The 23,151-nt window shown below is 50.6% G+C and overlaps 1 protein-coding gene across 4 annotated transcripts in view; it reads right to left on the bottom strand.

Annotated features, from left to right (window-relative positions):
* PHC2 (polyhomeotic homolog 2) overlaps positions 1 to 23,151 on the bottom strand; it is a 109,958-nt gene that overhangs the window by 8,509 nt on the left and 78,298 nt on the right. For 2 of the 4 annotated variants that reach the window (XM_087858613.1, XM_087858612.1), the window contains exons 8-12: positions 22,142 to 22,560; positions 21,735 to 21,900; positions 3,945 to 4,147; positions 2,095 to 2,224; positions 1,133 to 1,247 (exon numbers count right to left, since the gene is read on the bottom strand). In XM_087858613.1, the coding sequence (XP_087714739.1) occupies positions 1,133 to 1,247; positions 2,095 to 2,224; positions 3,945 to 4,147; positions 21,735 to 21,900; positions 22,142 to 22,560 (1,033 nt within the window). Of the gene's footprint in view, positions 1 to 1,132; positions 1,248 to 2,094; positions 2,225 to 3,944; positions 4,148 to 10,244; positions 10,368 to 17,231; positions 17,537 to 21,734; positions 21,901 to 22,141; positions 22,561 to 23,151 lie in introns of those variants that run through there. The other 2 variants (XM_045782160.2, XM_045782159.2) reach the window with 2 other exon arrangements.

The raw sequence follows: 23,151 nt of genomic DNA, 5'->3' as shown, positions 1-23,151 counted from the left end.
TATTCATGGGCCTAATTTCAATATTGTTGTGTCTCCGGGAATAGGGAGGCCCGAGGAGAGGGAGAGAGATGGGGGAAGAGTCCGTCGGTGAAGCGGTCAGAACACAGACATTTACAGATTAAGTTCACCGTCTTACGTGGGTGCAGCTCGTGGCACCCCAAGATAATTATTATAGTAACATCAAAGACCATTGACCACAGATCACCATAATATAGTAATAATGAAAAAGTCTGAAATGTTACGAGAATTACCAAAACGTGGCACAGAGACAGAAAATAAGCAAACGCTGTTGGAGAAGTGACGCCAACAGACTTGCCTAACCCGTTCCATCTGTAAAAAATGCACTATCTGCGAAGCACAGTAAAACGAGGTCCGCCTGTAGCCTGGCCAAGCTTCTGAGGCACCCTGATGGCCTCCAGCACGGGGCTGAGGACAGCCTTACTCCAGCCGGCACGCAGAGCACTTCCGCGGAGGGGTCTAGAGATTTCTACTCTTTTGAGGGCCCAGGGCTTCAGCGTTAACGCCTCTTCCACTGTGGTACGAAGACCACGCAGGGCTCTAGGGTCAGATGAGTCTAACTCCCTGACTCGACACTGGGCACAGTTACTCACCCTCTGTGCCTCAGTTTCCTGGTGTGTGAGGGGCCAGCGGTCATCCCTGCCTCGCGGTTACTCTGAAGACGAGATGACACGTGTGCACCGACTGCCTAGTGCGGTGCCTGGCACGGGGCAGGCGCTCAGCACACGACGCCGCGCCCGCCCAGGGTGAAAGCTCACACACAGAACATCTCTCACTAGTGCAGGGGCTCTGGGCGAAGCTTCTGGTGCAGGGCTTACCCTAAGGGGACAGCAGCCGCCAAGGGCAGTCTGGGTTCAGTGGGGCCCAGGAGGGCAGCCAAGCTAAAGCACTGCTTCCCTTCCCTGGACCCGGGGCTGCTCACTCGAGTTCTGGGCTCCAGTACCCGGCGGATTAGTGACACGGCGCTGCTTTCAGGCAGGCGGAAGAAACTGGCCCGCAGCTAAGCTACACCCAGGGGCTCCAGGATGGACTACCACTGAAGGGGGGTAGGACCTGGGGTGCGATCCTGCGGAGAGGGAGGGGCTGGCCCAGCCGTGGGGCTGAGGGCACTCACCTCTTTGCACACGCCATGGAACAGAAGCGCTTGGAACGCTTGAACTTGTAGGCAAAGTCCACCCGGCCACAGAGCTCACACTTGAGTTTGAGGGGAGTACCCTCCTCTTTGGATTCTGGAAAGTGTGGAAATTGGGGTAAGTGTAAAGAGGAGCAACTCCCACAAGACCCTGGACAGCCCCCCACGAGGCCTGCCTTCTCTGCTCACGTCCCCGTAACTGTGACACGCCGTGGTGGACGAGCTTGGAAAATGCCCAACTGCTTTCGCCACTGGTTTGGAAAGGGCTGTTTCCCCCACCCTGGAAAGTACCCAGGGGTGTTTGGTGATGACCCTTGGACACCTGACAGGTTTTTTCCCCAAGCGCTCTGAGCCTGAGGCAAACACAGGTGGTAAAGAATCAGGACCCCTCTTTACGACCCATACGCTGGGTGCTCTCATAACTGATCTGGAATTGTCCTACCCTACCTGACCTGACCAGTTCCCTGGGGACCTGGATCCCAGAACCCAGGAGCTCTGTAGCCTCCATGGCCCCCACCTGGTCAGTGGCTCGGGCTGTAAGTGTGGTCCTTGCCGGCCACTGGGCTGCCTGAGAGCCAGCCGCTGAGGCGGCGAGAGGAGGACACCCTTGCCTGTGCCACTCCCACCCCTTGCCAATGATTCCAGTGGGAAGAGCAACGCTTGGGATCCCGTGGCTGGCTGGGGTGGGGCTGCGGGAGAGGCAGGGGACAAATAGCTCCCCATGGGCAGCGACTTTCCCCTCTTCCCTATTTTCTAGGGACAGGGGCTGAGAAGGGACCGGGAGAAATGTTTAATGGGCTGACATGTTACATACTCCCTGGGCAGAGTTCCTCCACGGATACCCAGAGAGCAAGTGTGTACGGCCGGCCTTTGCGGCCCTATCTCCTTCCTGGCCGCATGGGCCGAATCAGGAGGCCTTAGCGCTCAGGGTGGGAGACGCCTACCTTGCAGATAGGGCTCCTCCATCTCAGAGTCGGTGGTGGTGGTATGATCCTGCTGTGGAAGTTTCTCAGGCAAGAACCCCTGTGCATACTTCTTCTTGAGATTCCCCACCAGCAGGGACGAGCGTCCCACCTAGAGGACAAGATGACACGGAGGCCATGAGGGTTAGGTGGGAGAGGCTTCCTTGCGCTCCAGCCTCATCAAAATTACACATATAACACAGCTAGCCACAGACGCCAGCCTCTACGCCATCATCCGAGTGTCTTGCTCAAGGCCCTATTTTGCTGCGTAGCTCATGAGGCAAGATGCCAACTGTCACCAAAGTGCAGCAATGGCTTCAATCCAGGGCCAATGGACGGCTTAGGAAGTTAGGAAAATACCTACACTTCCAAGTGACTAAGGGGCAGAGATGGAGGCAGAAACCAGGTTTCCCACACCACCAGAAGAACCACCATCGGGACCCGGGGCTCACATGTCACCAGCAGGAATACAGCTTAGGCCACGTACGTGAGTACACGGGGGAGACAGGAGACTGAGCAGCCATATTTTGGTTTCCTCCTGCCCTCCACCGTATCGCTGCTCTACCCAAGCCAGAGGGTCAGGCAACCGTGGAGGCGCGTAGGAACATGGACTCTGGGCCACAGAGCAAATGCCCTCCGTGGTTGCCAGGATCCCAGACTGGCTTATTCGCTCTTCCGGTCCTTCCTTTGTTGCCTCTGTTCAGGCGGCCTGGTGGCTAGATCTCTAGGGTGATGCTGGGGCGGTTACTCAGTCTGTATCCACCCTGGGAGATCGGCTGGCTTCCGTTTAACCAGGAGGCCAGGCCAAAGATCTAGTCTAATGAGGGAGGGGACGTGGCAGGGCGGGAGCACCTGAGAGCCACGGTGCCCCGGGGCTATTTCTCTGCCATGGGCCGTGAACCACCTTCAGAGGGAAAGGGGACCAGAGTCTATTTGTCGTCTGGCATTTTAGAAGGGCAGTTCACTCAGCTCCGTTCATCAAGCTCCGAGTCTTCCGCTGACTATTCAAACCACTCATGGACCCAAAGAATGTGCAAGAGGCAGATGGCATCCCACGAAGATGGTGTTCTCTAACAGTCTGTTAATTTCGTTCCCGGAGAGGCCGGCGCGCCCCCGCTCTGGGCTTCTCACCCACAGAGCAGCGCCCCCTGTCCTCACCAACTCACACTGCATGGAATCAGCTCGGGGTGTTTTGTTCTAGTAAGCCATTTTCTTGATTCTTTTATATCTCCCTTTGGTCTTATGCTTTCCCTGCAGACATTTGATTGTGCCCTTTTTAAAGAGCCCCTCACTCTCATTCACTCTTTTCTAGGCTCTGACCCCAGAAAAGCAGCTCAGGCTACAACCCTGTTCTCTTAGCTTCATTTCAGACACATCTTGAAAATTCGATTCTATACACTTTCCTTTTCTTCTCTAACTGGTTCAAGTTTTGCCACTCAGAGGTGCTGGCATTCAAAACTGAACAAGGTCTCATTTCCCCAAACCCACCATCTTGCCTCCGAACACCCCAATGTGAACTCCCTTCTAACTAAGGGGGGGGGGTGTCACACAACACCAGGCAGGGACACAGCTGAGTCTGTGTGTGGACCCTTCTAACCAAGGGGCCTTGCCAATTATTCCTAACCACTGATCCTTTCTGGACCGTAGGAAGACACTCAATCCTAGAAAGAAAATGGCTCTGATATTCTCTTGGGGGAAAATCAGCAAGGAAAGAGCAAACTGTTTACATTTTTGGAAATTTTACATGGAAATGTAAAAATATTCTAATACACATCCAAAATATACTTAAAAAAAAAAACAAAAAAAAAGAGGGGAAAAGAAGTAGTCCGTACCGGGAAAGGCTCCGCCCCCTCCTGGATCACAAACCCTTCGATAACATGCGTCAGGATTTGGGGTTTCACAATGGCCTGTGGTGGTTTATTCTCACCATTCTGGGGGGCAGTGCCGGTGATGCTGGAGGCAGAATTTCCGTTCCCTGAGGTCATGCCGGGGCTGCTGAGGTCGGTCAGTGCATGAACAATGCCCTGCCCTGTCTCTGTACAAGGGAGAGTAGGAAAACACAAGCAGGGGAGGTCAGAACCAGGTGCAGAGCAGCAGAAGGACAGCAGGGACTCAGCATGTGCCTGGCTTTTTCCACGGAGCCAAACGACAATGCAAACCAAGCAGTCCCCTCCCTCAGTGACCTATTTAAAAGTGGTAGGGTCCATGGACATGCCACCAAGTGCGACTATAATCAGCTCCGCAACGAGGCAGCTAATCAGCTAGCAGTATTTCTTAATTTCCCAACTGTGCTAAAAACAGTACGACCAAGTTAAACAGACAAGAATTCTCTTTGGGGAGTTAAGACCTTGGTCAACATTGATCTGGACAAACAAGGTCAACTTCAGTTCAAGGGAGAAAACGTATTTAAAGTGATGTTCTACAACGAAGACGAAAGGCTGCACTAGATATAGGGGCTTGGGGTATGATGGGGTTTTGGGGAGAGAGAGATTACACCTTCTATGAAGGTCCACAGAGAAGGATTCGATTCTAAGCATCCTGTGAAATGTCAAAGTACTGAACCCCAGAGATGAACGCCAAGGGAACAAGAGGGCTGGGCCCCAACTGAACACAGTGCTTTCCGGAGGCTGGTTATCTGGGGTCATGCGCTGAGATACAAACACATTCAATTTCGCCCCAAGGTCGCCGAGGCTGTGGGGCTCTAGGCTGCATCTGCTGGCCCCCAGCTCTTGATCAAGCCCCCTGCCCTGTTCTCAGCTCCATACGGTCTGGTCCTCAGCCAACCACAGAGTCCTCCCCTCTGTGGACACTCCTGCCTGAGGTCTTCCCCCACGGGCTTGCTGGCCTTCCGCTGAAGGACCAGACAGAGCGCTCTAAAAGGTGTGCTGAGGGGCGCCTGGGTGGCTCAGGTGGCTCAGCGTGCAACTCTTGATTTTAGCTCAGGTCATGATCGTGGGGTGGTGAGACTGAGCCCTGCGTCGGGCTCCCTGATTGGCAGGGAGTCTGCTTAAGATTCTCACCCTCTCCCCCTCCCCCAACTTGAGCAGCTGTGCTCTCTTTGTCTCTCTCAAGTAAATAAATAAAATCTTAAACAAACAAACAAACAAACAAACAAGTGTGCTGGTCTCCACTTGGCCAGCCCCTCTCCTGAGCTGCTCCACGCTTTAGAGGTACAAAACTTCTTTACCTCCCTTTTGCCACCCCCTCCCTGCCCCTTTCCAGGACCATTCTCTACCACCACCAACTGTATGAGCTGAGGTTGCCTGTAACCTGGAACTTCCTAAAAAAGAAAAGAGAAAGAAAAAGCCATTTCTTTATTGCAACAAGCCTACTAATATTAAGTATAACCTGCGTGTGTTACATACTTGAAAAATGATTTTAGTACATTAGTTAAGTGAGTTTTGTATAAGACTTTTTATGTTGATTCTCTTATTTCCTGTAAAAGACTGAAAATCCCACCAAAGAACGGGAATTCAGTGCCTGACATGGAACATGGAAAAATAACAATAAACTCATTTTGGAAAAGGTTTATAACCGGTTCATTTTCTTTCTAGCAGCCCTAATGCTTGATAAACCAGAATAAATCTTGTTTGATGAAGAAGAATGTACTGTAACCCATGCTGTCACTCCTCAGATTTCCGTAATTCAACGGTAATTTCAGAGCTGAGCAGGAGTCATCCAAGAGATACGAACGACGAGATGGTTTTAAATTGATTTTTGCTTGAGACAGAGTCACGCCGGCAAGCTAGAAAAATTCTCTTAAGTGTTCACAATCATTTGAAAAAAATTTTTTGACAGCTTTGACTTTACGGTAGAGATGGAAATTTTCCCCTTTAGAATTAGTCTTTCTACACTATAAAGATGTTTGGCAACAACAACAAAATCTTTCCTTAACTGTCCGTGAATAACAAGCAGGACTGAGTCAATCGAACTGCATCAATCAAATTAAATTTCTCTGCTTTTAAATTTTAAACATTTAAGCCTGCATTTACATGGTTACATTTTCTTTTATTTAATATTTTAAATACGCAAATATATATTTTACTTAAAATGATAAATGTTGTTAAAATATAAAACCGAATAAACGTTAACATTTTATTTTTAGACGGTGCTTATTTCCTTCCGGTGTAATATCCCGATTTCTCTAATGGGCTACAGATTCTATAATCACAAGATTAGAAAGCCTGGTTCAATCCCTTACCAGCGCTTGGACATTCTCTATCATACTCCTACCCAGTGCTTCCTGGGCATTTGTTTGAATACCTCCAACGACAAAGGAACTGCCTCTGGAGTAGTCTGCTCCCACTGTGGATAGTTCAATTAAAAAGTTGTTCTTTACTATGAGCCAAAAACCCATCTCCTGTTAATTTCTGCCTGCCCATCCTGGTTCTGTTCCTTAAGACCATGCAGAACAAGGCTAATCATATTTGTATAATGGGCAAAAACATGGGCTTAGACCTGGCTTAGAGACTGGTCTTTATCACTCAAGTGAATTAGGGGCAGATCCTCAACTCTCTCTAGGCCTCGGTTTCACTAGCTGTGAAATGAGGACAATTACAATACCTCCCCCACAGTGCTGGGTGGCTCTGCGGACCACATGAGATAATCCAGCAGTGGCCCGCTAGGAAATGCTCAAGAAATGCTCTTGGTGTCAGAAAGCACATCATTCACGACCACAGTGTATCTTCTCTCCTCTAGGCCAAGCTCCTTTTGCTGCTTCGACTATTCCTTGAACAAAAGGCTCCAAGTTCATCATCATCCTATGTGTCCTGTTTGTGTCTTTTCAAGTCAGGGACCCGGTCAATACTAACACAAAAATCAAGTGCATTGATCTAAGAGATTGGATTGGTACGATTTTGGTTTTGTTCCTTTTAAACACGGTCACATTCCTGACTGAGAGCACAGGAGGAGGGGAGTAAGCGACTCCCTTGTTTTAGTTTAGAAAATTAATCCATTCTCCTTGAATTCTGGGATCATTCCCACCTCCGGCTTTTCATGGATATTCATCACCAAACTGCTTCTGATATCTTGTCTCCTTTTATGGGATCCCTGCATCCTGGCTTGATTCTCCTCCCCCACCCCCTTCCCTCCTGTCTCGCAAAGCGCTGTCTATTAATGTGCATCGGGGCACTGCGAGACGGGGCGGCGCAGGCATAACTCTTGAGGTCAGATTCTTTCCTAGTGCCAAATACAGCAGTGAACAGACACACTGGTTCAGTAGCTCAGAGTTGACGGAGCCGATACTTAACTCTGGGGAGCAAAGACGCTTTGGAATCTAAGTTTTTTAAAAAGGATCTTATTAAGCAGGAGAACAAATAAAATCCCTTCACCCTAAAGTTAGAAACGATCACTCTCCATTATAACTCTGGGGCAGGTTGCAGAAGAGACGGAAGCCAGGGGACGGAGGGAGGGCGTTTGAGGAATATACAAAGGTTTGCAGTCATCTTGGAGGCCAAGGCCCCCTCGTCTGCTTTAGGAACAATGGAGTTGGGGCTATTTCTGGAATGACCAAACACAATCTCACCCCCTGCCAAGCCCAGCATGCTGAGATTAATTTAATCTACTTCCCCGCTCTCCCAGACTGCTCTGCAGCCTGCTTGAGGGAAAGCAGCTTAATAGGGAAACTTGCAGAAACCTGTCCTGCCGGCTCTGAGGCCAGATGAAAGATAAAGAAAGACTCTGTCTTAGGAATTCTTTGTTTCTGAATTCTCTTGACCAGTCCTGAGGCTGGTGCTGCTGCTAGAGATTCCCACAGGTCTCAAAAGCCATTACACACAGCTAGGCACCTGAATCTGAAAGGTGGAAGCCAGGACGCCATGAGCACGAGAGGCTGCAGGAGGGAAGGGGGGCCAAGCTTTGGTGGTGGTGAAGGTGTCGGGAGGGAGAAGCTAGCCTTTAATGAAAATGCCCACAAAGGGCAGTCTTTAGATAGGAATAACAGGACAGTATGTTCTGGGGAAGCTGTTATATGTCTCAGCCTCTAGGCTGCTTCTCAGTTCTGGTCTCATTCATAGGCTCTGGCAGAAATAGCCCTTACAGGGGCTGGATAAAACAGGAAGAACCACCCAGCAGCCTGGTTGTGAGATTCTCTGCTGCAGGGTTGGTCCCTTCTGCTAGGCAGAGCAAGTTTCTTTAGGCAAGCGCTGTCTTGTCACCTCTGTATCTTCAGGGGCTAAACCCCATGCCCGCTCTAGGACAGCTAGTTAATGTCTGTTAAACTGGATGGTCTAGAACCCATGGTCTCAGTCTTTGCCGGTCTCCCTAGTCTCAAACAGGGCACTTGGCACCATCTGAGATTTGTAAATTACCTACTGAGGCTATAATGATTTGAGAGTAGTCAGGCCAGTGCCTTCTACAGGACTGGCATTCTGGGTACCTGGTTATAAAGAACAAGAGCTACTCCTTGGCCCATTTCTTCTCATTAGGGTGGGGATTTCTTCAGTAAGAAGGAGCATTAAGTTGCCCCAAAGGCTGGAGTTCTGGATTCCCTGGCCCCTTTGAAATATGTGTGCGGCCTCCAGGCATCCGGAAAGGCATGATGACCTCTAGAGTCAGAGGCTGGGAGGCTCCTATAAAAATGGCCCCGCCCACAGGACGAGTCACTAGGTGTCCAGAGAGGCTGAGCTCTCCTGCCCACTGAAGGTAGAGGTCTGGCTGGCTACAGCTACGCAAAGCCTGGGCCATTTTAGAACCAGTTCTGATGTTCTTTACCTGTGCAGATTTAAAAAAATCAGACAAAAAAAGTGAATAGAAAAGTAAAAAACAAACAAACAAAAAAAACAACAAAACCAAAAATCAGTGATGCTGGAGTCTGGTTTGGGACTGACTGTTGTTATGGGTATTTCAGATGACCTGGCAATTCGTTGTGTTTGCTCCTCAAACGAGTCATCTGGAAGACCTGACCTCAGAGGAACCAGAGGGCAAGCCGCGCCTCTTCTACCCCGTCAGTCAGCCTGCTCCGTGGCTTTCGTCTCTATTTTCTCCAGACGGGAGGTGTGTTTTAATTGACAAGACTTCTAACTACCCTTCCTTGACTGTAGCCGGAGTGAGCCAGAGCTAATGGAGTTAATCAAGAATTTAAGGAAGCAAAGTAGGTGATAACATGGGTCATTTGCTTGCAGCAGATCCTGCCCAACAAATGGCAAAACAAGGCTGCTTATGCAACACGAAGCATTCTCTCCAGGCCCCTGGCTCTGAATTCACGCTCTCCGTGCCTCAGCTTAGCAGGCCCGGTCACGGGGCCAGGCTGGGGGACAGCAGGAGTCCCACAGCCCTGCTAGCTCTGGAGACAGCCCGTGTGGAGCACCTGCAGCGTGCCAGCCCGGGAAACCGTATCCAGGAGGCAGGAGGCGGAGAGCAGCTGGCCCGGTGGGCGGTAGCACAGCACAGCGAGCGGAGGGAGGTGACGTCCGCCGGCCGCGCTTACACTCTCTGCAGTTCTATTTGGGCGCCTCGAGAAACTGGCGCCATTCGGAAAGGGAGGGAGGTAAGCTATTTCATAAACGCCCGTTTGCTGGCATCCCTCCACCGCCCCTGCGGGAGGTGGGAAAGTGAAACGGGGGAGGGGGTGGCGATGAGAGCGAAAGGGGTGGGTAGAAATAGGTGGGGGGGGGGGACGAGGAGCGGGGGAGCGAGGGGAGGAGGAATGGTGGCTCCATCCCGGGACCCTGACTGAGTCCATCAATCAAAGAGATTCATCTGGTTAACCACCTTCTTTAAAATGCAAATAGACACCCGCGGTCATTCACACCTGGCTGTGAAGCACTTGACAGATAAGCAGAGAGCTCTCCCCCCCCCCCCCGATTTCGGGGCTGCAGGCTTGGTGGGAGGGGTGCGAGGGGCGAGTGATTATTCTGGATCACCGGCCGTAGAGCACACAGGGCCGGAGCCTAGCCTCTTGATTTTCCAGATGAGGAGAAGTGTGCGTTTGAGAACCAAGGCAAGAGTGGATGCCACGTACGTGGAAGGCAGTCCACAACACGCGCAGAAGGGGCTCGTAGCACGGGAGAAATGACACGCCCTGTCCTGCCCCGGGTCCCGAGTACCAGAAGGCAGGAGGCCCCGACGCCCAATGTTTTAAGCTTCTCGATTCCGCCAAGGCCCCAGCTGTCAGACACAGAAGAAATCCTTACCTCGAGGACACACAGCAGGCTCCGGCCCTCACCATCCTGCTCCTCGGAGTACCTCCCGCGCTCTGCCACCCAGAGCAGCCCGCTCTCACCGAGCTCTCTCGGGGGGCGCTCTGCGCACCAGGCTGCGCAGTCGCGGGAGGGCAAGGCTCGGTCCGCGCCTGGGTCCCTGCAGGGGAGCCCGGCCGGCAGAAGGAAAGGGAGGCCGAGCCGCTGTCGGTGTCACAGCCACGTGCCCCGGTGGAGTCTGGGCCAGGAGGACCGGAGCGCAGCCGCGCTCCCCGGCTCGGCAGCATGTGGGCCGAGCGGCTCCGGCCAAGGCGTCCGGGCGGGCGGCCCCGCCTCCCCTGGCGGCCATTACCATACAGCTGACGCGCCCGCCGTCTCCGAGGACACAGGCGCAGCGCGCGGCCCTCCTGACTCACCCACAAGCCCCGGCTACGGTGTACATAAGCTGAATTGTCAACAGCTGAATGTTTTCCAAGCCGCCACCCCCGGCTACGAAGGAAGGACTCAATGGAGCGCACGGCCGCCCTCCCCCACGCAGGTCAGGACAACGGGAGCGCTGGGGGATTTCCGAACAGCTGCGGGAACTGCCGCCCGGCCCGCAGACGGACCGCCACGGGGTCCTGGGGCAACCGGACCGCGCTCAGCGGCAGCACCTGCAGGACCACGGGGTGACTGCCCACGGGACGGGTCCATGCACCAGGGAAGAGCGGCTACCTCGGACTGCAGGGAGTCAGGGAGGGGTTTCAGACTTCTACTTAGACGGAGCCAGGCCCGCGGGATCCACTGCTGTGGTTGCGGGCTCCGCGATGGTCTCCCACCAGAGTTCTCCGGCAGGTGCTAGGACTTCAAAAGACACAATGTCTGGATCGCGCGGGACAGGCTCTACACTGGAGACCTTAAGATCACAGAAGATGGACGTCAGAGCGGCAGAGTGGAAGGAGTGCTGGCTCTGGGTCGGAGCCAGAGCCTCTGGGTCCATATTCTGCAATCTGGTTCCATCTTTGATTTATCTGTGAGCTTCAAGCACTTGGTACCTGCTCTGAGCCTTAGTCTCTCCATCTGTAAAAATGAGGATCACACTGCCTATGTTGCGAGGTTACTGTGAATATTAGAATTTTTATATGTAAGATGCATGGCACTGATCTCATTTAGAAGCTGTGCAAAGCGGCTGTTAAGACTCTGGGATCAGAAAGCCTTTAGGCTTAAATCCTAGTTTGTAATCCTGGACAAGTTACTAGAGGCCTTAGTTTCCTTATCTGTAAAATGGGTACTTAGACCTGTCTCACTTGGGCCACAGTAAGGATTAAATAAGATAAGGCAGGAACAACACAGTGGAACAGGTTGGACTTGGCCTTAGGAGGGCTAACATCACTGAAACCTGAGGTATTAGGAAACCTGCCTTAATCCCTTAATCTCACTCTCACAGAGGCTGGCTTCTTGTAGCTCCAGGGCAGAGCTATTCTTCCACGGGCCCAAACTCAGGTACCATTCATGCTCCTCAGACACCCTGCTCTACTCAGGGTGTCCTGTTCTTGCCCTCTCCGGGTTTGGCTTCAGGAAGAAATGTTACTGCCACAACAGCAACACAACAGAAATGCACCTGCCTTCAGGGCGAACCAAATGTCTCAATTCACCTTCTACAGTCTTTAATCCCAAGGATGAGGCAACCACCTCGCTCCCTTTTCTATATAGTTCTTTCAGAGTCTCAGGGTATGACACAGAGCAGAACCCCAGAAGCCAGACAAGGTGACTGTGAAGAACCACTTTACCTACAGAGCAGTAAATTCATGGAATTTGTAAAGCCAGGAGGTAGTTTAGCCCGTGAAAAGAAGTTAGTTTAAAAGGCTGAAGATAAAATTGTGGAAGATGGGTTTCTAATAGTTGAAAAAAAAAAAAGATAAACAACTAGAAATGTTTAAATTCCTTCATTATTTTCAGGTTGATAATAAGGAAAGGCCACTATGTTGCCTGATACGCTGCCTTATTTATTTACCAACTGCAGGAACACTAGTATTCCCAGATAAATGAGACAGAGAGGGGGAGAGGGAAAGGGAGACAGAGAAAGTGGGGAAGAAGCAAAGCCTCGGCTGTCTCGCCAATATAATGGGATAGATCATACTTATCTTGCAAACCAATCCTCCTGACCATTTTTGCTCATGGCAAACATTACTCTCTCCCTTCCTAAAATCATCGTCCGAGTCTGCAATCACCCGACTTTGCTCCCAATCAGCTGATAGTACAGATTAATACGGACTACTGGAGGCTTGAAAACATGGACTTCACTGATTTTTGTAAAAACAGTATTTGACTGGCATTAATGTTTCAATTTAAAGCGTCCTTTGCTTTGATCGTTTAAACATGCCTTAATATAGACTGGATGAATACAGATCACACCAGATTTGGATTGTATGGATTTAGGCCCCATATGGATGGTTTCGAATATGCTAAGGATATCAGGAAGAGGGATACTTATACACTATTTGAGACATAATAGTCATGCAACCAAAGCCTAAACAATAACCCCCAGTGGTCAAGAGCTCTCATTTTCTTGCCAACCGTCTCAAGCCTGGTCCTCCTGACCTACTGGAGAAGAGCTGGTTATGACACAGCATCTGACAGGCATCTCTTTTTAAGAGAAGCTATAATAAATTCCACTGCTGAGAAGAAAACCATCCAGGAAGCAGATATTTGCTTTAAAGGCAGCCCTAATAGCAAACCGAGACTCTCTTCAACATCTGGATTTCTCTCAGAACTGGCAATGCCTTTTCAATAACAATCCTTTCCTTGGCGACGTCGAAAGAACGTGCTCTTCTTTTGGACTTATCTAAACTAAAAAATCATTTGGAAATTGAAAGAAAAGGAAAGCACATCCTTTTTCACGAACTATAAATAATCTGGAAGGGGAAGGGGAAAAAAAACCCTATTAAGTTTATCATGCTGGCTGGAGATGGTCTTACAATGAATCACACAACAACAATTTATTAAATTATGTGCTATGTTTCTTACTACACTTTCTTTCTCCAAAATCTAACATTCTTAATTGTATAACTCGTGATTAACTATAAAACAGCCCGTCTCTTGACTATGTCAATCACACTCTACTTTTGTTATTGATGGGAAAAAGCCCAGAATCTCTAAGATTTTTGTCTTGGATAAACAAATGGTTGATTATTTTCCTAACAATTCCCCAAATGTCATAAAGCTGAACCAAGCATGGCTTGCCTCTGAGCTTCTCAAATCAGTGGTCTGATGTAGCTGTAATTCAAACTGAAATTCTGAAATAAGTTAATGCTCAAAATGAAACCTACAGCTATTTGAGATGTGAATAAGTCGTCCCAACAGGCCCACTTTTTGATTTTTTTTTTAAAAGAGAAAACATGCTCGGAATCTTTAAGTGGTGACTCACATTATAGTTTAAACCATGCCATAAGAACTTTTAAAATATAAATCTACATATGTTCATACATCTACCTTGAGGGGTAGGCCAGCTTTGCTTTCCACCAAACAAGGTGCCAAGTCACTGCAGAGAGAGTCATTCCTGTTACTGGCACAAAGGCCTCATGGGGGCAGATTGCATAAGGCAGCCAGTCCTCACCCTGCTTTTCCATGGGGGTGGAAAACACAATAGCATCTCTCTACCACCACTTTGGCGAGATTCCTCCCGACCACAGAAAAGTCATCATCTTCATCTTCCAGTTGCAAAATGGCACAAAACGAAGGGAATAAAAGAGAAACTATCACTTAGGAAGACTCCTTATTCTCATTTCCCTACTCTCCTCTCTAGTAGCTGTATCTTTTCAGAAGAGAATCTTTTTGAGGATGGGACCAAATCTGTCTGGACAGTACATGACCCTGAAAGCTGGGAGAACTTTACTATAAACTTGGAATGACACAAAAAGGGGGGGGGGGAACAACCCTTGGGAAGTATCATAGGAGTGCAGAGCAGCATTACCAGGCCTGGAACCATCATCCCATTCCCCGGTTCTTTAAATTTAAATTTTATTTTGGCTTACTGATCCATGTGAACTGAAAGTGAAGGTCTCTGATAGGAAGTGGCTGAACTTTATTCTGCAAGTGGTTACCAAATGCCTAGCATGAGGCCCACAGCCCAAAGGAGGCCAGAGACATAGAGGAAGAGTCTAAGACTCTAAGTCATCCTCTTTATACATTCACAACAGGGAAAAAAAAAAGACAAAAAGACATGGACTCACAGGCAAAAAGGCATGGACTCACAGGTAGAGGTTCTTAATTCTGAGACACTCACCATTTCTTTTTTTTCTTAAACAAGAAAACCTAGGGAGGGGACAGCCTACGTAAGAGCGAGAAAGAATAGTTCGATTTTGTAAGATCATCTATCCACTTATTCCTCTTCTCTTAGTTTATTCTCTTCCTCTTGGAAAGATCAGAATTAAAGGATCCAAAGTATCTGAGACAGGAAATGAGTAAGGCAGGAAAAAGGATGTGGTCTGAAAAAGAGTGGATTCTGGGGCTGAGCCAGAGCAAGTAACAGGCACAGGGTCATAGATGGGGGAGGGGGCCCGGTGGCAGGAAGAGAAGTCTCGGGATCAATCAGCTTAGACTAGAAAGTCCGTGACAGAGGAGATATGTCTGGAGAAGCATAACAACACCTTCCTAAAAGCTTATCCTCCACTATAATGCAGAGAGACAATGGCTGACCGCCCTAGAGCTAGGAGAATTATTACTGGGACAGAAAGAAGAGCTGGAGTTTCCGCCTTACTTTGAGGAAAGTGGAAGTAATATACGTTGGGTATGCCTGACAGACATAAATTAGAAATTAGTCAGGACCTGGAAGAGAGGTGGAAAAAGCTGGGAGGTTAAGTACATGATGGAATACCAATATTCCTGAAGCATCTATGTGCCACATCTCAGTAAGACAGCAGCTTAAAAAAAAAAAAGAGGAGGAGGAGTGACGACTGGAGAGATGGCTCAAGCAAACACAGTTGGATAACAGAAACCAACTCGAGAACAACAGAAATGTACACCAAGAAACTACCTACTTTCTCAAGACTAAGGCTGGAGAAAAAAAAGGCATCTATTCTTCCAGTGTGTAAAGACAAGCCTGGAAACAGATCTTGGGTGGGCAGGGCGCACATGATGAAGAGGGCCTGGAAAGGGCAGGTGCCAAAGAGCACCATTGCCCATCTGCTGGAGCCTCTGTGAAACAAGCCAGCCCCTGTGAATGAGCCAAGCCAGGAACTTTGGTTCCTGCCTTGCAGGGGCTGGAATTCAAGTACAGCAACACAGGGAAACACAGTTTCTCAGCTGATTCAAAAGTGTGGGTACTTCCAGACACCGGTCCAGATGTTGGGGGCTATGTGGGAAAATCACTTTTATAAGCACCTAGCACTATATGAAGCAGGAGTCTAATAAAAGTGTGTTGATCTGAGTGAAACCAGAACTACTTAGCTGTGCAGGTATTTTAAGATTCCAGACAGACTCTCCTGCCCTATAACCAACATGGTAAGTTGCTTTCTTCCTATTTCACAGGCGAAATGATACGAAGCCCTACACCCCTGCGACCTATACCTAAGCCCTCATCAACAGACACTGCCACAGGTCTGCTGCCCTGCACTGGAATAAAAGATGGGGAGGGCAGGAGCGGGGGAGAAATACAGGGGCAAGAAGGCATTTCCTTGCTTCATTAGCCTGTAATTTTCAGACTCACCTAGAAATCCTGGCAGTTCCAACATTTGGGTTGACTCAGGAGGGGAAGAAAAATCCCAGGTGAATGATAATTGGATTACCCAGTTATGCCCCAGAGCCAAATGGCTGGAAAAGGCCAGGACAGCAGGGTCTGATACACTTAAAGTGACATTATATTCTAAACCAAAAATCGAGACACTTGGGCTGATAGACAATGGGATGGAATATTTTAAATTGGCGCTGTCCTAGAAAAATCGGGGACATATGGTGGATTTAGGTCTGTTGCTTATTTCACAACGAGGGATCCTCTGGGCCCAATATGCTAATGGAGGGGATTAAAGCCCTAGAATGGGAGATGTCTAGGAGAAAGCTGTCACTGATTTGTAAAGCAGGGGAAAAAAAAAAGTGTGTGTGTAGACCGCACTGGAAGAAGGGGAACATTCTGGGTATGGAGTAGGGAGGAAAGGAAAGTTGATCAGAACTGAAAGTATGTCAGTGAAATCTGTTTAGGTATCCAAGGCGGGGGTGGGGAAGGGACGGAAAGGATTGGGATGGTGGGGGTATCACTGGTACAGACTGGTGGTATCCAGCCATACAGAACTCAGGGGCCAGGAGTTCAGACTGTAGCTTCACCATTAGTTTGCAGCCTGACCTTGGGAAAATTATTTCCCTCACTGCGGACTTCAATTTAAATAGAGAAATCTCACAAATCCCGATTTTTATGTAAAGAATCCACAATTCAGCATACCTTCATTTGGCATGGGAAAGAGAGAAAATGCTCTTCTAAAAATGGAAGACAGGACAGACACAGAACAGCTTGTCCTTTCCATCCAATTAAAAACCTCGTGAGACTGAACTAGATTAAAAACAAAACTCTCCAGCGAAGCCGCAGGCCCTCCAAGCTAGGTAGTCCCCTACCAACAGAGCGCAGAGGATGCCAGCAGCCCTGGCCCTAAACGGCCCGTCCATCCCCCGGTAAATCGCCGTCCCGGGAGGACGGTGATGGGGTGGGGGTGGGGTGTGCGGGGACGGGGGGGGGGCAGGGGCGCGGACACACACGGAAGCGTTTGGCACACCAAGGTTGACAGAGCGGCTTCCGGGGGAGTGCGGGGCGGGCAGGGTCCCCGACGAGGGGGGGGAGGCGGAGAACACCTCCCAGGCGCCGAGAGGGCGTGAGTCGCGGGCTGGCACGGCCTGGCAGCCGAGCAGGCCCGGGCCGGGAGTGGCACCGGAGGGCGGTGCCCGGCTTCCCGTGCGACGAGCGCCGGCCACGGGCCCCCTCCTGGCGAGAACCCCTCCCCCGCCACGGGCACTGACCTGTCCAGGGCCCGGCTGGGCCTGGCCGGGCGGGGCCTACGCAGCCCCTCGGCCGGGCGCCGCCTCGCGCGGGGTCCCGGGCCCGGGCGGGCCGCCTCCTCTCCGCCGGGAGCCTCCGAGCCGGGGCCCGGGGCTGCCGCGGCGCATCCGACCGCACCGGCCTGGCCGGCGTCAACAAAGGGCGGCGGGGGCGCGAAGCCGGGGCGGGGGCGCGGGCGGCGGCCGGATTGCGCGCGCGCGGCGGGCGCTCGAGGGCTGCAGCCGCCGCGGAGACAATGCAGCGCGTCCCGGCAGGGCTCCCGCGGCCGCCTCCGCCGGGGGCGGGGCGCGGCGCGGGGCGGGGCCTGGTCGCGCGGGGCGGGGTCTCCGGGAGGCGGGGCGCCGGCGCGGAAGCGGGGCCACGCGCTTCCTTTGTGCGGACGCGCCGGCCCCGCCCCGCGCCCTCCGGAAGGCGCCCAGAGCCCGGCGGCGAGTTAGGGACGTCGGCCTTCGGTTAGGGAGGCGGGCGCCGCGCGGCAAGGACGTCTGCCCGCGGCCCTTCAGAAGTCCCCAGTGGCGTGGCGGACTATTGACTCCCGCCCGGCCAATTCGAAGGCAATAATAATAACGACTAGCAGTAATCGAGTGCTTAGTATGTGTCAAGCCCTCCGTGCACGCATTCCCACTTAGGCTTCACAATAACCCTACAAGTAGTCATTATTCTCCGCATTGGGAACTGAGGATCAGAGAAGTTAAGTAATGACCAAAGTGACCCAGTTACACCCCCATAAACGGGGATAATGCCTACTCTTTAGGCTTACTGTGAAGGTTAACTGAGAACATTTACACAAATTGCCCGCAGTGCTTGGCACACAGTTGGAGCCCAATAAATGTTACTTCTCTTCCTAAACCACACTGTTTTAAACTGCATTCTCATGGCGAAGCACATTCATTCACTAGATACGCTAGAAAGCTGTGGGGGATACAAGGTGACTCACGCGTCTCACCGCCCCATCCCCCAGCTTTATCGGGAATAGATGACACGGACTTCTCCCTCCATGCTTGACGTCTCTCTTTTCCCAACATTTTCCCATTTTCTTGCCTTTTACTTTTTTTTAGCATTCGTATTCTCCCTCCCCCCACCCCCGCTTTTCCCCTTCAGGTCTCATCCCTTTTCCTTTGCTTCTGCGTCTCACGTTTATTTTATATGCCCTGATTGTTTACTTCACTCCCTCTTCTCCTATTCCTCTTCCCTCCCCTCTACTATTTTTCGAATTTTCAAAGTCTTCTTTCATTAACATTCCCATTTCCTCCTCCTTTCTGATTTGCACTTCTTACACTTACAAAGATAACACGGGATAGAATACTCAATTTCTATTTCCCAAACAGGCCCACATTTTCCTGCCTCCCTACCTTTACTTCCTCTAGTCCCTCCTAGATTGTCCTTTCCCCTACTCTGCATGTCTAGGTCCTACTTATCCTTCAAGTTCTAGACTCAAGAACAGTGGTCAGCAAACTTTTTCTGTAAGGAACCAGAGGGCAAATATTTTAGACTTTGCTGGATATCCTTTCTCTGTTGTAGCTATTCAGCTCTGCTGTTGTAACAGGACAGCAATCACAGATGATACACCCATGAGTAAGTGCGGCTGTGTTCCAACAAAACTTTATTTATGGACAGTGAAATTTAGATGTCATATAATTTTCATGTATCATGAAGTATTCTTTTGATTCTTAAAATTTTTTAAGGTAAAAACCATTATGAAATGGTGTACAAAAACTGGCAATGTGATGGATTTGGCCCTTGGGATGTAGTTTGCCAACCCCTGCTCTAGAACAACGCTACTTCCTCTCGGCGATCTATCCTGATCATCTCTACTGGGTGGTAACTCCTCCCTCCTAACTTTAAAGCACTTACCTATAATCCTTCTGTGGCATTTATCACATTTTGGGTTTTATTGTATGTTTTCTTCCTGTACATTTCTCGTCTTTCCCAGCAGAACTTAAGCTCCTTGAAGGTAGGGCATAGACCTTATTTCTCTGTGTATTACCTCCCAGCCCACAGTGCTTTGCACAGAGCAGGCATTCGAACATAGACAGAATGGGTAAATATTTAAGTCTTGGGTGGTTCACGGTTGTTTCCACTGTACAAAGCTTACTTCTCTCATGAGATAGCACCTCAGGAACAGAAGGCTTGTTTTAAGTATAGATTTCAGAAAGAGATTTTTGAGAGCTTTATAGAGAAGACAGAGAAAGATAAGCAAATGTCAGTTCATTTAGGAGTCACTGGATAACAAGTTCTTGAACAAAGAATGTGTATTATCACCAACCTGCAGACAGAGCCTGAGTCCTCAGTCGGGTCCTAGTCAACATTTCTCTCAGCACATTGGTTAAAAACAAAGAGAACGTGCTATATGATTTACAGACGGCAAAGTCAAGCAGAGGAGTTAATACAAAGAATCGCAGAATCCAGATCTAAAACATGTCTGCCCCCTCACTGACTCTCTGTGCTCTGCTTTTCTGTCTTTAAAATGGGGATAAAAGTCCCTTCCTACCTCATAGGGTTACTGTCAGAACTAAATGAGGAAATACACATAAAGCCTGGCAGAGAGGGCTTAGTAAATATTAGCTATTAACTATTTACTTGCTGGGCAGGAACTACTGGCTGAATTCACAAGATAACATTGAATAGACATAATTAACTCTATTTTGGCACAAAGTATAAACTGTACACATTTGAGACTGTGGAGACCTGGAATGATAGCAATCCATGTAAAAAGAAACCTTAAAAACAAAATAAAAAATAAACCCCAAACCCAATCCTCTGGGATTCAGGTGACACAGAGCTCTGTGAGCCAATGGTGTCATTCCCCTGGGGGGAGGAGCTACCGTGGGGCTCTGGGTGCGTCATGCTGATGCAGACGCTTGGAGCCAGAGTCAGGACACTGCCCTTTCATAGCAGTGTGACCTGGCCCCACTACAGGCTTTTATTTCCTCCTCTAAATCAGGGGACAATAATATTTATCTCTCAGGGTTATCATGAGTGAGGGAAGGACAACTTAGAACAGTACTCGGCACCTAGTAGGTGTGCAAACGAATCTCAGCTCCTCCCTACCATACCATGCAGATCTGCGAAACAGTCCTGCCGCCTGAGGGCCGTATAACGCTAGGTCCAGACGCCAACCGGTGGTGGCTAGTGGCTTTTTATATTTGGAATTACTGTGCTTAATTTGGGGGCTAACACTTTGAGAGAATTAATGCAAAGGTGGAATGTGGCTAAACAAGAATGACCAGATGGTGGTGGGAATGGGAGGACTTGACGTGGGATGGGTTAAAAAAAAAAAAAAAAAGTCTCAGATATGCAGCCTGGAGAATTTCCCTTTTTTAATGGGAAAGAGAGGAAAGAGACATGGTAACTGTCTACAAAGGCTGCAGGAGATGGACTTTGTTACAATTCACAAGACATTCACAGGCAGTGGTGGAAATTCCAGGAGAGCTGGTTTTGGCTTAATATGAAGAGCAACTTTCTGATAATTAGAGCAACTCCACAATGGAATGGGCGGCTTTTCAAACTGGTGAACCCCTTATTATTGCAAGTGTGCCAAGAGAACGGATGGCCTCCTTCCTGTCTTTTAAGTTTCCTGATGTTCTTTCTCCACATTCTCTTGCTCTCCTTTTCCTTATTCCATCCTCTACCTCTTGTGACACTGATAGCCCTTTCCCCTACTTTGTACCCAAGTGCTTTTCTTCTCATTTCTCCTTCTTGAGTTTCCAAACTCTTTGTCTCTTGGCTCTCCCCACCCCGACTCCCAGCACACACTTAGTCCGATGACCGGAACTGCCTCCCTGCCTTGTAGGTGGCCCACAGCTCAGAATGTCACTTCTCTGGGCCAAGCTTGCACACCAGCAGAGAGGGGACCCAGAGGGCGTGCTGTGACTCTCCCATCAGGGTAGAGGGGTCCAGCAGAGTGTCCTGAAACCCAGTCATGGAGAAGACCATTGGTCACTGGGCACTCACAGACAGATGGGGATCCCGGAGCTGAGAAGTTCTCTCAAAGCTGCTTTCCATGAGCCGAGCTCATTCTGAATCCCCTTCAGGCTGCCCCTCGGCAGTTGCCATATCTTTGCTCTACGGCAGCCGTTTGTCATATTTCCAATTTCAAGAACTCCTTCTTAGAGCAAATGAAGCAGAGAATTGAGACAACTGGAAACCTGCCTGAACTCTCAACTTGGCATATGGATATGCAGATACACCTGACAGTGCCATGTAGGCCTCAGAGTCTGGATCTAGAACTTTCAACTCTCCTTTTCTTTCTCTCTCCTTTTCTATCTTCGGAGTCTTCTTTCTTTTCCTTTGGTTCATCTTCCTATTTCCCCTCCTCTGTTTCCACCCACCCGGCTTTCCTGTTGCCATGTGGGCTTGCAGTGTTTACCCGCCCAGGCTAGATGCCCCAGTGAAATGTTCCAGGGGATGGCCAGCAAGGCCAACTCCGTCCCCTCCCCCGAGGGTCCCACTACACTTCATACCGTGAGCTGGGGACTGCTGGATGTTAGGGCTCTTGGGGACAGGCAGGCCTCCAGGCATGGCAGTGACGATGGCCTGTTGATGTGGAGATGGGCCAGACCGAGTCTCCGGCACACTCTTCTCCCCAGGTACAGCTTCCTTCCAGTCGTCCGCGGCGCACTGCTGGGGCTGTGAAGGGACAGGACAGAGATCGTCTGCTCACACATTGCCTCTACATCCTCGGATACTTCCCCTGTTTCCGAGGAGTTTGGGTAGCGGGCAAGGACGTTAAGGTTCAGCCAGCCCCAGATTTGGGAGGGGCCCCTGGGCTTTCCCGGATCACCCAGAGAGGACTTCGACAAAGACCCATCCACGCGGGCACTGTGGCATTGCCTGTCTGTTCCCCGGCCCTCGGCACTGGCTTACTCACCACTGGTGAGGCAGGCTGCAGTTGTAAGATGACAGCTGAGGCGTGCTGGAACCTGCGTTGAGGGGTGTGGGCCAGGCCCTCAGGGTATCCATTATGAGGCCCAGCGTCTGGCGTGGGAGGGTGACACTGCTGGGTGCTGCCAGCCTTGTGCACATTGGTCGTGGGGCACTGGAGAGGCAGGGCGGGTGTAACTGGGCCTAGTGGCATGGCGTGGGCTTCGGGGCTGGGCTGCAGGGTCAGGCTGGGAGGGACCGAGGCGAGCTGGGGGTGGGACTGGGCTTGGAGCGCGGGCCGGGACTGCGGCGGCGGCGGCGGCGGCGGTGCTGGCTGCTGGGGCTGCTGCTGGAGCACAAACTGGGGCTGCAGGTGCTTTGAGGGCGGCTGCGAGAGGAGCTGGTGTGGTTGCAGCTGAGCATAGGCTGAAGGGGGGGACAGAGCAGGTCAGGGGGCACAGCTTGACCTCATCTTCTGCCATGGCCCCAGCTCTGCCCCTCCCACCTCCATATCACAAGGGCTTCCCAGACTCACGGTCTCGGGCTTTGATCTCTTTCAGCTTTCACCTAGAGACTGGCTGGCCTGGCCACTGCCATGGCCCACCTCTCTCTGTTTCCTTGCCTTCCTCCTGTGCTGAAGCCGTGTTCCCTTGGGCTGCCCCTCAAAGCCCAGTGCAAAACTCACCTCCTCTGGGAAGCCTTCTTGGACCATGCCAGCTGTTCAGAGAGCTGGATTCTACAGTGTGCCATGCTCTCTGTCCCCTCCGTGCCCTTCACCCGCTTTTCTCTGAGCCTGCAGGCGGTGTGGCCTCCCATCGCCCAACCCAGCCCCGCAGTCGGTGTGGCCTCCCATCACCCAACCCAGCCCTAGCTCTGCTCAGGCTGGGCCTCCTGCAGGACAGCCAATGGCACACGGGGCCCTGGACTCTGTGACATACACAGGGGCCTCGGGCTAGCTGCTAACCCTCTCTAGGCCTTGGCTTCCTTCTCCGAAAGTTGGAAATAAAAACAGTTTCC

Source organism: Ursus americanus, chromosome 33 (assembly GCF_024610735.1).
Source record: "Ursus americanus isolate L20-20 chromosome 33, mUrsAme1.1.p, whole genome shotgun sequence".
Taxonomy (NCBI): Eukaryota; Metazoa; Chordata; class Mammalia; order Carnivora; family Ursidae; genus Ursus; species Ursus americanus.
This window is presented reverse-complemented; position numbering and strand designations above follow the sequence as displayed.